This window comes from Anabrus simplex, chromosome 14 (genome assembly GCF_040414725.1).
Source record: "Anabrus simplex isolate iqAnaSimp1 chromosome 14, ASM4041472v1, whole genome shotgun sequence".
NCBI lineage: Eukaryota > Metazoa > Arthropoda > Insecta > Orthoptera > Tettigoniidae > Anabrus > Anabrus simplex.
The window spans coordinates 58,599,033-58,613,032 of record NC_090278.1 but is presented as its reverse complement, the minus strand read 5'-3'; the positions used below and the strand labels follow the sequence as shown (position 1 = coordinate 58,613,032).

Below are 14,000 nucleotides of genomic sequence, written 5' to 3'. Positions count from 1 at the left end.
ATGACAGTTAACTGCATTGGCATTCCAACAAACTTACTGCAAATATTTATGAGAAGTTTCACTAAGAAACATTAAATATACATTATTACATGAGTTATATTCACTGTCGATACTCTTCATCGATTTCACGCAAATCGTTATTCTTTTGTCTCATGTTCGTTTATCATTTCGTACTTGGCGAAAATAGAAGATAAACGGGAGTTAAAAAATAGGTATCTATATTTTTTTAAAGAAGTGGGGCTAATTCGGCAAAGTTTACTAACAGAAATACGAGATTTTCTTCCTTATATGTATTACGCTGCCCTAATATGAACCTTTCTGCTTAAGGGACTGCTCTTCTTTTCGATTGAAGAGTATAATACTACTCTGGAGTTTAACGTACCGTACCTTTGTTCTGTTTTTGAACGGTATTTATCTCTTTAAATTCAATAATAGTTCATACTGATAAATGACTACACTTATGAGTGTCTTCTTGTATTCTGTCTGACCTGTTAACATTTACATGCTTTGTTTTCATTCTTCTTTTCGTTCTGTTTATAGATGTCAAAGTCTGCTAGTCCTACACGGATATCTGTTGAAATGGATCATTTCTACGACCCTAATTTTACAGCAGACATAAGTCAAAAGATGAGAGTACCTAAAAGAATTAAAGTCACTGGTGCAGATGACTTCGACACGGCAAACTACAATAACACCCTTGCCAATGAAAAACTGGAGAAGTTCGACATGCATGTACCTGACAGGATATTGGTTATAGGTTAGTATTTTTAGAGACTAAATACACATTCGACTTTTGAGTGTTTTATGTAGGCTGTTGATTTCTTGTGTTTATATCATGTTTTCATCAGGCATCAATTTGTGTCCGTGACTTCTGAGTTTACATTGTTTATTTCTGCCATATAGAATTGTAATCTGTCATGCCTGTAGAAACACATCTTCGATGTATGACTAATTTGATTGAAAACCAGATAGAAAAACTGTAAACTTACCCTATTACAATAAGCCTAAGTGTTGAAAATACTCTCCCTCAGCTTGCTGACAAGCCTTGTAGCATGTGATGTTATTCCAGTTCAGTCTCTTAAAACATTTTGGTGCAAATTGCATCTTAGTTCTTCTGTGGGGTGTGGCCTACTTCTATACCTACACACTATCTTTTGAACTACTCTCTGAACAGAAGTTGCAAGGTATTAAATCATGAAAGCGAGCTGGTCATTAAACTGCACTCTGTCCCCGAAAATACATCGTGCACTGCGTTAATTGAATTACGACCGGTAACTTACGTGCTGTAGCCCAGTCTTGTTGAAAATACCCAAGCGACCTTCCTGTTCAGTCAGTTGAGGAAAAGACTATTCAGCTGTAATTCTATACATCGATAAGAATCAATGGTGTTAGAAATATTGCCCGTGCCCACTGACCTTAGTAGCACCATTAGGAAGTAGAATTTAAGCAAATCTTACTTTGAATTCCTTTCAGAAGAGAGATGTGTTCATTGCGATGTCCTGGAACCCATCATCCCGCCCTAAAAACTAATTTACTTTTTAGTAAGGAAGAGTGTTACCGACTTAGTGTCAACCATTTCAACTTAGCCAGAGTACAGGCATGATATGATGTAAACCCACAGCTGTTATTTCATATTGCATGACATGACCGGATGGCAGTTGATTCCTACTCAATAGTCTGGCTGGCATTGAATCATTTTGATCCACGTTTGTGAATTCATAATATTTAAAAAGGTTTTCTATTAAATGGAACAACAATTTCACTGAATCAACTGACTGAAGTGAATTTTAAGGGCAGAAGAAACTTTTAATTATATCATAATTTTACATAGAACTGTTCTAACTTCATTACATTTCATCTAGCGACTTCTTCATCTGATGATGATTCAGTATGTACTTTTTAATTTGTAAATACCATGTATCATATGAGTGTGAATTTTATGCATGTTTTGTAACTGTTAATATATTGGTTTTAAGTTTATTGTAAACAGCTAAAGATGGCCTAATGCAGCCAAAACATGTCCTGTAATTTTAATAAGATGCTTTTACAACTTTGAAATAGTAAATAACTTATAAGTTTTGACTAGATGGAACCATTATACTAATTTTTCAGGAAACTAAAGGCCTAGCGCTGCTTCACAGCCACTCTAGGCTGGGGGCTTACCCCCATTGTTTTAGTTCGTAACTAGAGAAGTTCGTAGCCTTGTCGACCATCCCAACCATGTACTCCATGAGAAAACAGCGGGAAGTAAATAGAAGACAGTCACTCTGCGTTGGAGCAGAGTCACTAATATTGGTGTGCACGGAGAGTAGTATTGATTTAATGATATCAATTGGCCTTCTCATTCTTTTAGCACTAATATTGCACCAAACTAACTCCTATTTTAAAGCATGAAGTGGAGTTTCATGAATTATTTTTGGATTCTTATGTGACTAATTCTGGTTGCCGTATTTTGAGATTTACATGTCCATGCAAATAAAAACACGCCTCATCAAGAAACACCACCAATTCAGGATATATTTCACCACTGTTGACACACTAAAGAAACCAACTGCAATATGTTTTCTTATGTCTGGTTATCTTGGGCTTAAATGTTGCATTCCTGTGACTTTTTAAGACTTAAATTTTAGTTTTTTTAACAATCAGATCAATCAATTGCCACATCTGCATTCAAGGTTGTCGCCCTGGTGGCCAATTCCCTATCAGTTGTTTACCTTGTCTTCTTTAAAACCAAGCAAGTTAGCCATGCAGTTAGGGTCGCGCAGCTGTGAGCTTGCATTCAGGAGATAGTGGGTTTGAACCTCACTGTCAGTAGCCGTGAAGATAGTTTTCCATGGTTTCGCATTTTCACACCAGGTAAATGCTGCGGCTGTACCTTAATTTAGGCCACGGCTGCTTCCTTCCCACTCCTAGCCCTTTCCTGTCCCATCGTCGCCCTAAGACCTACATATCTGTGTCGGTGCGACGTAAAGCCAATTGTAAAAAGAAATCTTCATTTCTATTTCTACTTTCCTATCCTAACCTTTTAAAATCCAATTTCTCTTACTGCTAAACATTTTCTCTGCTTCGGTCAGTATAAGTTTGTATGGAGGTTTCATCCTCCCCCAGTCACAAGTTTCGGGTCATGGCGATGTGATGCATGGCTACTGGGAGAGCAGTCGCTAGAGGTCCTCTCCACATACCAGGTGCTCTCTAGAGTATTAAGCCTTATCTTGGCATGCTGGGTTCTGCTGAGGATCGACTTCTCAAGCTACTCATGTGACCTTGCATGGAATTTGGTCTTTTTGATAACTTATCCAAGGCTGCTGGGCTTCCATTGGTGTTCAGAATTTTAGGTCCTAGGGGCTCTGAACTTGGGAGTGTGGGTTGGTAACCACGGGGCCCTTAGCTGAGTCCTGGCATTACTTCCACTTCTACCAGACTCCTCACTTTCAACTATCCTCTCCGTCCTCCTTTGGTCAACTCTAGTACTTTTCCGACTTGTCCACTATTCGAGTATTTTGGGAGCTAGGGAGTCTTTCGTTTTCACGCTCTTTGTGGCCCTTTTCTTTCTTTGAACGATACCTTCATTTTTCAAAGTGTCGTATCTCTTCCATTTTTTCCTCTCTGATTAGTGTTATACAGAGGATGGTTGCCTAGTACTTCCGCTTAAAATCGTAATCACCATCTGTCCAGAATTTTAGGACATTGTGTATGATCTGTTTACTCTTAAGATCGGATCACTTTGCATGATTTTGTTGGGGCGCTTACATTCTGTAAAGAGCTTTGATGTGGTAACTTATAACAGAAGTAATTTTGGAAAAAAAAACCTAATCTGCAACGGCAATTCACAACTACAGTGCTATTTCGGGGACAGTTCACAAGTGTTGTGACTACTGCTCGTGTTTAGGTAACATCCCATCATTCTGTTTACAGAAGTAGTTCTGCTCGCTTCCACTGGTGAATATTTGTCAGATACCTAATACCTTACAGGAGAAGGTATTATCTCTCATCCCAGTTGTACAGTATGATCCCACCGTTGAAGAAAACTTGTACACAAAGCTTCATCCAATGTGGATTTGCTCTTCTTTTAAAACTCAGATTCTCTCTCTTCCTGATAAAAGAAACGTATTGCCATTATATTTGTCAGCACTTAGTTGTTCTAAATTCAGCTTTTTAAACATATGTGCTATTGTATATATAAATCCACGTGATGAGGGTGGTGTCTGAACTGGGAAATCTTAGATCGTGCTGGAACTGTGCACATGTGTTGGGCAAGCCCAACTAGGTAGAACCGTGAAAAGATTATTTCCGAAATTAACTCTTACCCTCATTAGATGACAGTAAGAGTATCAATATCACATTTTCAAACTGTGCATGCTCATCAAGCGGGTGGTTTTCCTCACACTTGGTTAGCGGCTAAGGGAAACATTCCAAACGACTGTTCTGTACTCACTCTCACTAGTTGCACTGTGGCATGGGACATTTGTCGCATCTCTAACATATATTGCTGGTATTGTTTTATTTTTTAATTATGTAGCTGATCACAAATAAATATTGTTAACAGCACAGACTAACCAGAACCAGTAGGTACACAAGAGACCAAGCTACTCCACATAGTTTTACACCACCCACACCTATGAAACATGGGCAAGTGCAAGTAGAACATTGTATCGCACTGTTGTTGAAACAGTATTGCATAGGTTGTTCAATAGGTCCTGTTCTTGAATGCTTCATATATTTCTTCTGGACAAAAAATAACTTTTCCAATGTTGACATTTTTCAAAATATGGGACACTCCCCGTGGATGAAGTCAGAATTAAAATGGTTAACATCTATGGTCTTGCTGTTAAAAATCCTGCTAAGAAGATCTTATCCTCCACAATGTTATCGGCTTTCCACCTCTTAAGACATATTTAGAATGAGTTGTGCTATGATACATAGGACGAGTTTGCTCAATAAACTAAGTGTTTGCAGCGTCTGTCATTTCCCATCAAGTGACTGAACACTAGACTAATGGGAAGACTGTGTGGTAGGCAAACTACATCTGCTGCAGCCAATCAGACAGTTGATTTATCTCATAATTGTTGTTCCGTATTGTCACCAATATTGCTATCAACAAGCCAGTTTAAACAGATGAATCTTAATTGTACCTTCTAGTACGAGGGAAGCTAATTTTGGAATTAATTTTGTTCACGGTTCCACCCAACTGAGCTCACCCCAGTGCACATGCACAATTCCGGCATGATCTGAGACTCCCCAGTTCAGACACTTTCCTCTTGAGTTTTACTCACTAGCAGCAGATTTTTTCTTGATATTGAATGATGTGTTGGTACTAATGTTAAAAAAGCAACATCACAAATAGATCTCTAATAATCGACTATTTTTTGAAAGGAATAAGCTAACCATCTTGGTTTTTTTTAAATTAAAATATTGCTCTTCACCTTTTGCGGTGCATAGAATTTGGGAACCATTTAGATAAAGTAGAGTGATTTTGTAGTAATTTGGTCCCATTGAATGATAAATTTTCAAATGTATTTATTTCATGATGTGTTATATTTTGTTCTATAAGGTTTTGTACTTGTTGTTTGGCTGGTCAGATTATAATCGGATGCTTGATGATGAAGGTAGGTGCCCACATACTCTGAACTCACTACACACTTTTGGCACTGATTCATAAAGCTTGACAAGTTGGCACGGTATGTGATGCTATTTATCTGACTAATCTAACATTTGTTTATTTTAGTGTATTTTTTATAAATTTTAGGTTCTTTAGTCCTCCAGAATGAATCTTGAATAAGTAAATTTATAAACTACATGCAAAAGAAAACCTAGAGTAACAGAATTATACATGAAAAAGAAATGACTTATTAAAATTATAATTACAACATAATTAATATTAAGAAGAAATCTCTTTCAATGAATTCCAAATTTCAACATTATTATTGAAACGACTTACACTAGTGAAACACTAAATTGAACACCAAATCAACAATGGATATACTACAGAAGGTTGACAGAAGGATTATCAGAACAATCGTTAATAAAAAGCACCAGGCAGATGGACAATGGATATTGTTGCCTAACCCCTGTGGGTGGGGGATGCCTACAAAGAATACACCCACGGTATCTCCCGCCTGTCGTAAGAGGTGATTAAATGGGGTGACCGAGGGATGATTGATTTAGAACCAGGAGACTACTTGTACTTAGTACCATCACGCGAGGAACACCATGGGTCGCCTTTACATGCGAGTGGTACCACTATGGTAGGTACACGATATGTTTGTGATTAGTAGCAACAGAGCGTGAATCAGTACCCGTGTTTAGTACCACTATGCAAAACACCATGGGCTTATGTTGCCTATGATTAGTAACATTGTGAGAAACACCACGGGTCTGGGCGTTGCCTGTGATTAGTACCCACTATGTCAGGAACACCACAGGATAGTATGAGTCCCTGTGGTTAGTATACGTATGTGAGGAACACCATAGGTCTGCATTACCTGCATTACAATGTATGGAACACCGTAAGTCTACGTTACTTATGATTAGTACCGCTACATAAGAAATACCATGGTTCTTACTTTCCTAGCGATAAGTACCATTATGAGGGGCCGTTGACCTGGATTTTGGACCCCTTTGGACAACAAGCATCGTCCATTCAGGATTGTGCTTTGGAAACAGCCCCTTGGTCAGTATTTACTATTGTTTTGAGATAATTTCTGGGAAGGAGGACCATTACGGATTGAATTCACTGATTGTTTTAAGTTCATAATCATTGTTCGTCTCTTTTTTAAAAATTCTAGTCGGTGGATTAATTTTGGAATTATTTTAAACTTTCATTATTGTGAGCTGGATCCGTTGATTATTTTAAATTCGTATTCATCCATTCATTTTTCATCAGGTTTTTAATTCTGGGCAGTGGGTGAGTTTTGGACTTTTAAATTGTCATTACATTTCATCTCGTTTCATACCATTACAACAATCATCATCATCATCATCATCATCATCATTATTGAGTGTTGCCTATTGCAGTAGTATACCAGGAAAGTGAGTCAGTAATAGACACAATGAGAAAATGGAGAATTGCCTTTTTCTGTCATATATCAAGGTTAGATGAAATCAGGCTTTGAAACAATCATTTAATTACTTTTGGAAAAGAAAAACAAAAAATAATTGGTTCAAAGAATTCCAAGATGATTTAGAAGAGTTGAATATTACAATGCAACAAATTGCAAATAGAGAAGAGAAAAGGATGCTGAAGAAAAAACATACAAGACTTAAACTAAAAACTTTGTAACGAAAACAATGTCATATCTGATGAAGAAAGGGCTGTCAGGTCGGAAAGAGGTTTTGGAAGAGGAGGAAGATGGTGAAGGCTAAATTTCCTGTTAATTCTTTGAAGACTTAGATATACTGGTTTGATTTAAGTATTCCAATGTAGGCATAAAATATGTAAAGAATAAGGTGGGTTTTTTCAGGTAGTTTATAAATTTATTTATTCAAAATTAGTTTCGGCAGACTGAAGAGCTTATACATTAACTGAGAAGAGATCACTTCAGATATCACAAATTGTTTTATTCTCAAACCATAAAACAGTAATAAGCATGCAAAGATCCGTTTGAGTTATAAAAACAAGTGACAAGTCAAGTTTTATTTGGAATGATTGGACCATGAATAGGATAAACATGAAAACTCTAAAGGACAGGTCAATTTCTACATCTTTATACATTTATTTCCTTTATTTCCTAGATGGAATATAGGGCCTCGATGACATTTCTCCATCTTGTTCTATCTGCCGCCAATGCTTTCACCTCTCTCCATGTCTTGTTGACTCCAGCTATCTCCCTATCTATGCTTCTCTTCCAGGTAATCCTTGGTCTGTCTTGCCTGCGATAGGCATTTTTTTTCTCATCTGTTGCTGTATAGGACTTTTACTTGTGGTCTCCAAAAGGTCTTCATTTGAGATGGTCTTTGGCCACCATATTCTCATACTGTACCTGAAGCAATGATTTATTAAGGTCTGTAACGTTGTGGTAATATCTTTAGTCACTTTCCAGGTCTTGCTTCCATATAGTAATGTCCAAAAATAGCCATGTTCCCAATGTAAGAAAGGGCCGACAGATACTATGAGACAGAGAAGTTCAGTCATGGACGAAGTTGCCGCACAAAGGAAAGGGCATTGGACTCTTCCAGGAATACACGCCAGGGAACAAATGGATAAGAGATCACCGACGCTTATCCTGTGCGGAATGGAGAGAGGCCATCAAGATGACAGCGAATGTGTGCGCCGTTCGCTCCGTGCCAGGAAGGTCCCAGGACAACACCCTCTGTCGGCGTTGCCACAGGGAGCACGAAACTCTTGCCCATGTCCTGGGAGCCTGCCCTCATGGGGAGGTATTGAGAAATTCCCGCCATCATACAATACGGCACATGATTGCGACCTCGCTGAGGGATCACGGTTTCACGGTGCACGAAGAGGTCTCTGGCCTAGCTACCGACGGGAGTAACAGACGTATTGACATGATAGTCTTTCAACCAGCTAGTAAGCAAGGACTAATCTTAGATCCCACAATACGCTTCGAGTCGCACGTTGGCCAGGCCGAAGAGGAGGACGCCGAAAAGAAGTCAATTTACCAGCCAACTGTAAACTACTATAAAGATAAATATCACCTAGACAACATTTCCGTCCATGGACTCATGATTGGAGCTCAAGGCACAATCCCTAAATTTTTTGTACAGCTATGGGATTCTCTCAGTCTCAGCCGGACACGACTTCACGACATTGCTATCGCCGCAATACGAGGTTCAATGACCAAACTCCGCAATCATCTATATAACATCTGAAGAACCGTATTGCAAATCTATTCCTGAGCCTTTTGGTGAATCTTCTACCTGGCACACTAGCAAAGTCAACAGTAACTTAGAAGACAAAATACTGTGTAGTCGACATACTTTGTCCTTGTGGCAGCCTCCGCATGGGGGAACTTGTAATAATAAATAATAAAATAATTGAGTTGAATGTTCTTAGTTTCCTTTTTATGTGATCTTTATACACTGCTGTCTTCAAATATACAGTATAGACCCTCTTCTTTTCAATCTCTGTTTTTAACATCCATTTTTTCTCAGGCCCCAACGAGCTGACTTAGTGGTTTCCTCTCGATACATCAAACTTTTAAGAAGTTCTGTTTATAATTAAATTACTATTTTGATTTTCTTAGTTTTGTTGAAACTGGACAAGTTGGCCGTGCGTTTATGGGTGCGCAGCTGTGAGTTTGAATCCGCGAGATAGTGGGTTTGAACCCCACTTTTGGCAGCCCAAGAAGATGGCCTTCCGTGGTTTCTCATTTTCACACCAGGCAAATGCTGGAGCTGTACGTTAATTAAGGCCACGGCCGCTTCCTTCCCTCTCCTAGGCCTTTCCTATCTCATCATCGCCATAAGACATATCTGTGTCAGTGCGACATAAAGCAAGTTGAAAAAAAAAGTTTTGTTGAAGCAAGTTTTCTGTGACTGAAGAACTGCACATCAAAAGTCCTTTCATAACTTTTCCCATAATAGAAATACAATAATTTGTCACTTGTTTTAACTTGAATTTTTAATTGTTTAACAAATCTGCTGTCTTTGGTAGGTACTTGGATATAAAATGTTTGGTAATAATATGCACTGTTGGACAGATGGTCATTTTCAAGGAAAATAGTCATTAATCCCTTACAATTCAATAATTTGGAATAAAATGGGCTAGTGATGTTAAGTTTTATGAAACAGTCCATCACTCATAAGCTATTGTAGTTGATTGATCTGTTTAGACATGCACTGCCTGGTTCTCTGTAACATTATGTTTTGGATTTAAGAAGTAGCATGAAATAATTGCACTTGGTCTGTGTTGACTAATGTCAATAATACATCTGATTAGTCATAACTTTAGGTATAACTATAAGGTTTCAAATTTGTCTGAATAGATTTGCAGAAATTGATTGTGTCCGTGTAGGTAGAATGTAAAGTTCTAGATAGGTTTTAACACTAGGGTGAACTGAAAAGTAACGTACACCATTTCTTCAACAAAATCATAAAGTTGAAATGAGGTTACAAGGTTAAAAGGTTGCATTTCTTGGATTACAGTATGATGGTAGTTTTATAGACCCTGTGAATAGCAATCATCATCATCATCATTAGGAGCAGTTTCCAACCCATAGGTTGGGTCTGCTTGGAACTTAACCCTCTCCATCGTTTTCTGTCCATCCTCCACTTCTGTCACTGTCATCCAGTTCCCTCCTCTTGCCCGATGCTCTTCTTCACGCCTTTCAGCTATCTGTCCCTCGGTCTTTCTCTAGGTCTCCTTCCCTTCAACTCCATTTCTAACATCTTTCTTGGTATCCTCTCCTCCCATTCTCTTAACATGTCTATATGCCGGGCGAGTTGGCCGTGCGGTCAGGGGCGCATGGCTGTGAGCTTGCATCCGGGAGATAGTGGATTTGAATCCCACTGTCGGCAGCCCTGAAGATGGTTTTCCATTTTCACACCAGGCAAATGCTGGGGCTGTACCTTAATTCAGGCCATGGCTGCTTCCTTCCAACTCCTAGGCTTTTCCTATCCTATCATCGCCATAAGACCTATCTGCGTCTGTACAACGTAAAACCACAAGCAAAAAAAAAGGGAAAAAAAGAAAGTCTATACCACTGCAGCATTGATTTTTCTGTCTTTTCCTGTAAGGGTAACTCATTTACCATTTCCCGAACTCTCTCATTTCTTACTCTGTCCATTCTTGCTAAACCTATTCTACACCTTTGCAACTTCATTTCCATTCCTTTATTCTACTTTTATCCTTCTCCTTCATCACCCACATATCTGATCTATACATCAAAATTGGCACAAAATAAGTCTTCTAAAAAATTCCTTTACATCTCTGTGGTACATCCCTGTTCCATATCAGTCCTCCCAAAGCACTTCACTCTTTTGTGCCGAGAACTTCATTCACAACTTCCTCCCATACATTTAGCTGTTCCTGCACTTCACTCTCACTGTTTCCCCATATTAGTAGATCTGCAAACAACATTGCTTTCATTCTTCTCTCCCTATTGGTCTGTGCTACCTTCTGTATTATATCGTCCATCACCACTATAAATAGTAGACCTGAGAAGGCACTTCCTTGCTTTACACCATTTGTTAACTTAAACCATCCACTTCTTTCGATTCCAACTTTAACACAATTATAAACATGGGTTGATAGTCCAACACGTAGCTGACGAGTTGCTATTCTTGATGTTCTGATATTAAATTAGGAATAGGCTTAAATTGCGTGGAACTTCTCTCAAAATATAAAGGTTGGATGGTTGTTCTAATGGCTCCGTATGTTATGGTCTTCTCTGGAGACCTAACATTTTAAATTATAAATACGCCTTTTAACATAAGCAGGTCTGTTGAAGTGTATATTTTTAATTGTGGGATTTGACTGAGTTATTAATGTATAACTCTAAGTTTAGACATGTTATTTAAGATACAGCCGTTTATTAGGAATTCTATGTGTATCTGTCCTATATTTTTGTACTTTGGCTGAAGATGTCTCCCACATAGAGATGAAACATGTCCGTTTGATGCTGTTCCGAAAAGGAATTGAAAAAAAGAAGAATTGTAAAGGTTCAGTTGACCCTCAAATTATCCTTATCACTTGTTTAAGGTTGATATACGGATTAATTGTGAAGTTCACTTCTTGTAATGAACCAAGTCCCTCGAGACATTTCTCGCAAGTTGAATATGCGTTGGCCGCAGAACTCCATTTCCTGGGAACATACCCATCAGCATACAACTGATTTCACGTCATCTGACCCGACTTCCTAGGAATTTCTTCAGTGGTGTGAAGAGGTGAAAGTCAGACAGTGCAAGACCTGGACTGGTTAGTGGATGATTGAGTGCCTCCTTGCTTTACTTAATTTTTGCATCAATAGACCTGATCTTGCACTAGTTGACTTTCATATCCACGGACCACTGAAAAAATTCCAAGGTCAAGTTGGTTCTGATGAAGAAGGGAATTTGATCATGCGAAGGTACTTAAGGCACATTAAACTTAATGTCACGTTGAAATGTATGTAAAGCCTGTGTTTGTTTTATTCAAAACTTTTGTTCTTCTTACTCATTAAATATTTTGTAAAACAGAGAAGAATTATAAGTTAGTTTTCGGTCCACCCTTTTACTCGCATCAATTGACGATTGATTTGGGCAGAATAACCAACATGAAATAATTCCTAGACATGATTAACTTTTGGGATTTTGCCATGTCAAAGAAAACATGTCTGCCCATGAGGGAGACTTCTCTCGCAATGACGGTTTGAACTGAGCCTGCCCTTGAGAATACTCGACCATTGGTCTATTATAAATTATACTCATTCATCGATCTGAATCTGAAATAATTGTTTTTCTCTGCATGCATCTCCTCTGCAACTACTGGAAAGAAAAGCTTGACTTAATATAGTGTGAGCAACCAGAAGGAAAGCTATCATATTCTTGTGAATTTGATCTCGAGATAGGCAGTCGGTTAGGAAAAAAAAAAGAGAGAAAGAATTCTTTTCATGGCCGTCTGAGTATTAATTTTGTAAAGGACACTGCTTTCTTTGTTCAATGGCCTCGCCTTCCTTTTTGTCACATAAGCTGGTCAAAATAGGACAGTACACATTTCCAACATCAACAAAGAAAACTGGATAACTTTGTCACTTATTACCCAGGGAATCTTGGATGTGCAGTTGACTTGGGAATAATCATTGTAAAATTCACATCATCATCATCAGGATTTCCTTCCAGCAAGCCGGGTAGAAACTTCGTGAACGATATGCCTGCACTGAATTCTGGATTCACATATACTTGTGAAAATTCTGTTTTCCAGAATTGAAAAGCAACTGCAGACATGTCTGAAAATGGTGTTCTAGGAACTCTGAATTATTTCTTTCATTATGAAAAGCAGGATAATTTGAAATGGAGAAAACAAGTCCAATAGACAGACTATTTGAGGAATGTGGCACCAAGTATTCTTCACGGCTATAAAAAGCATTAGAAAAGAATGTTGGATTGACATTACAATCATTATTGCATATGATAAACTTCACGACTGTTCTGTATTGACTTACAAGTTCATGGTTTTTAATTCTTAAATTTTTTGTTTGTTTTTGGGTCCAGCATTCAATGCATAATAAACTCAGTCATATAAAAATGTGGTTATATTTCAACTCTATTAGGTCATCCTCAGCCAATTACAAACATTGAAATGACATTTTAAAATTATAAAATGTGTTGAATAAATGAAATGGTAAAATGATGAAAAACATATATACATGAACAGTTTTTTAAAACATCTTCTGCAGTGTATGTCATGTCTTGCTTTGTCCGGCTCCGTGGCTAAATGGTTAGCGTGCTGGCGTTTGGTCACAGGGGTCCTGTGTTCGTTTCCTGGCAGGGTCGGGAATTTTAACCATAATTGGTTAATTCCGCTGGCATGGGGGCTTGGTGTATGTATCGTTTTTATAATCATTTCACCCTCATCACGACACGCAGGTCGCCTACGGGAGTTGCATCAAACGACCTGCATCTGGTGAGCCAAACTTGTCCTTAGACACTCCCGGCACTAAAAGCCATATGACATTTCATTTTTTCTTCTTGCTTCAGTTTGGTTGAAATTAACAATATGGCTATTAGAAAACAAAACTTATCTTGAAGATGGAGTTACCAACCTGATTCCCACATGGTAGAGTCCAAAGCTGTTCTCAGTTTGTGGTGGTGAGCATTCTTTTGCAGTTCTTCCTTACGACGGAATTCAAGCACGTTCTGTAGTTTTGATCTCACCACAGTCTGGATGATGACAGTGGTTTGTGCTTGGGCATCTGCTCGAGAATGATTGAATTGCTAGAATGTTGTAGGACATTGTCAGGGTGTTTGTCCATTCATTGTGTGATAATCCAGTTCAATTGCTCACCCAGAAATTTGCTTTGGGACTGTTTGCATATACTGCAACACCTTTTCCCCTTAATTTGTGA

The 14,000-nt window shown here is 38.3% G+C and overlaps 1 protein-coding gene across 2 annotated transcripts in view; it reads left to right on the top strand.

Moving 5' to 3' along the window:
* The first annotated feature begins 142 nt into the window (after nt 1–142).
* The window catches only part of Tango11 (transport and golgi organization 11), a 50,643-nt gene continuing 36,785 nt past the window's right edge, over nt 143–14,000 (top strand). The window contains exons 1-3 of one of the 2 annotated variants that reach the window (XM_067158267.2): nt 143–212; nt 328–407; nt 541–757. In XM_067158267.2, the coding sequence (XP_067014368.1) occupies nt 541–757 (217 nt within the window). In that variant the 5' untranslated portion in view covers nt 143–212; nt 328–407. The remainder of the gene's footprint in view (nt 213–327; nt 408–540; nt 758–14,000) is intronic. The other variant, XM_067158266.2, reaches the window with a different exon arrangement.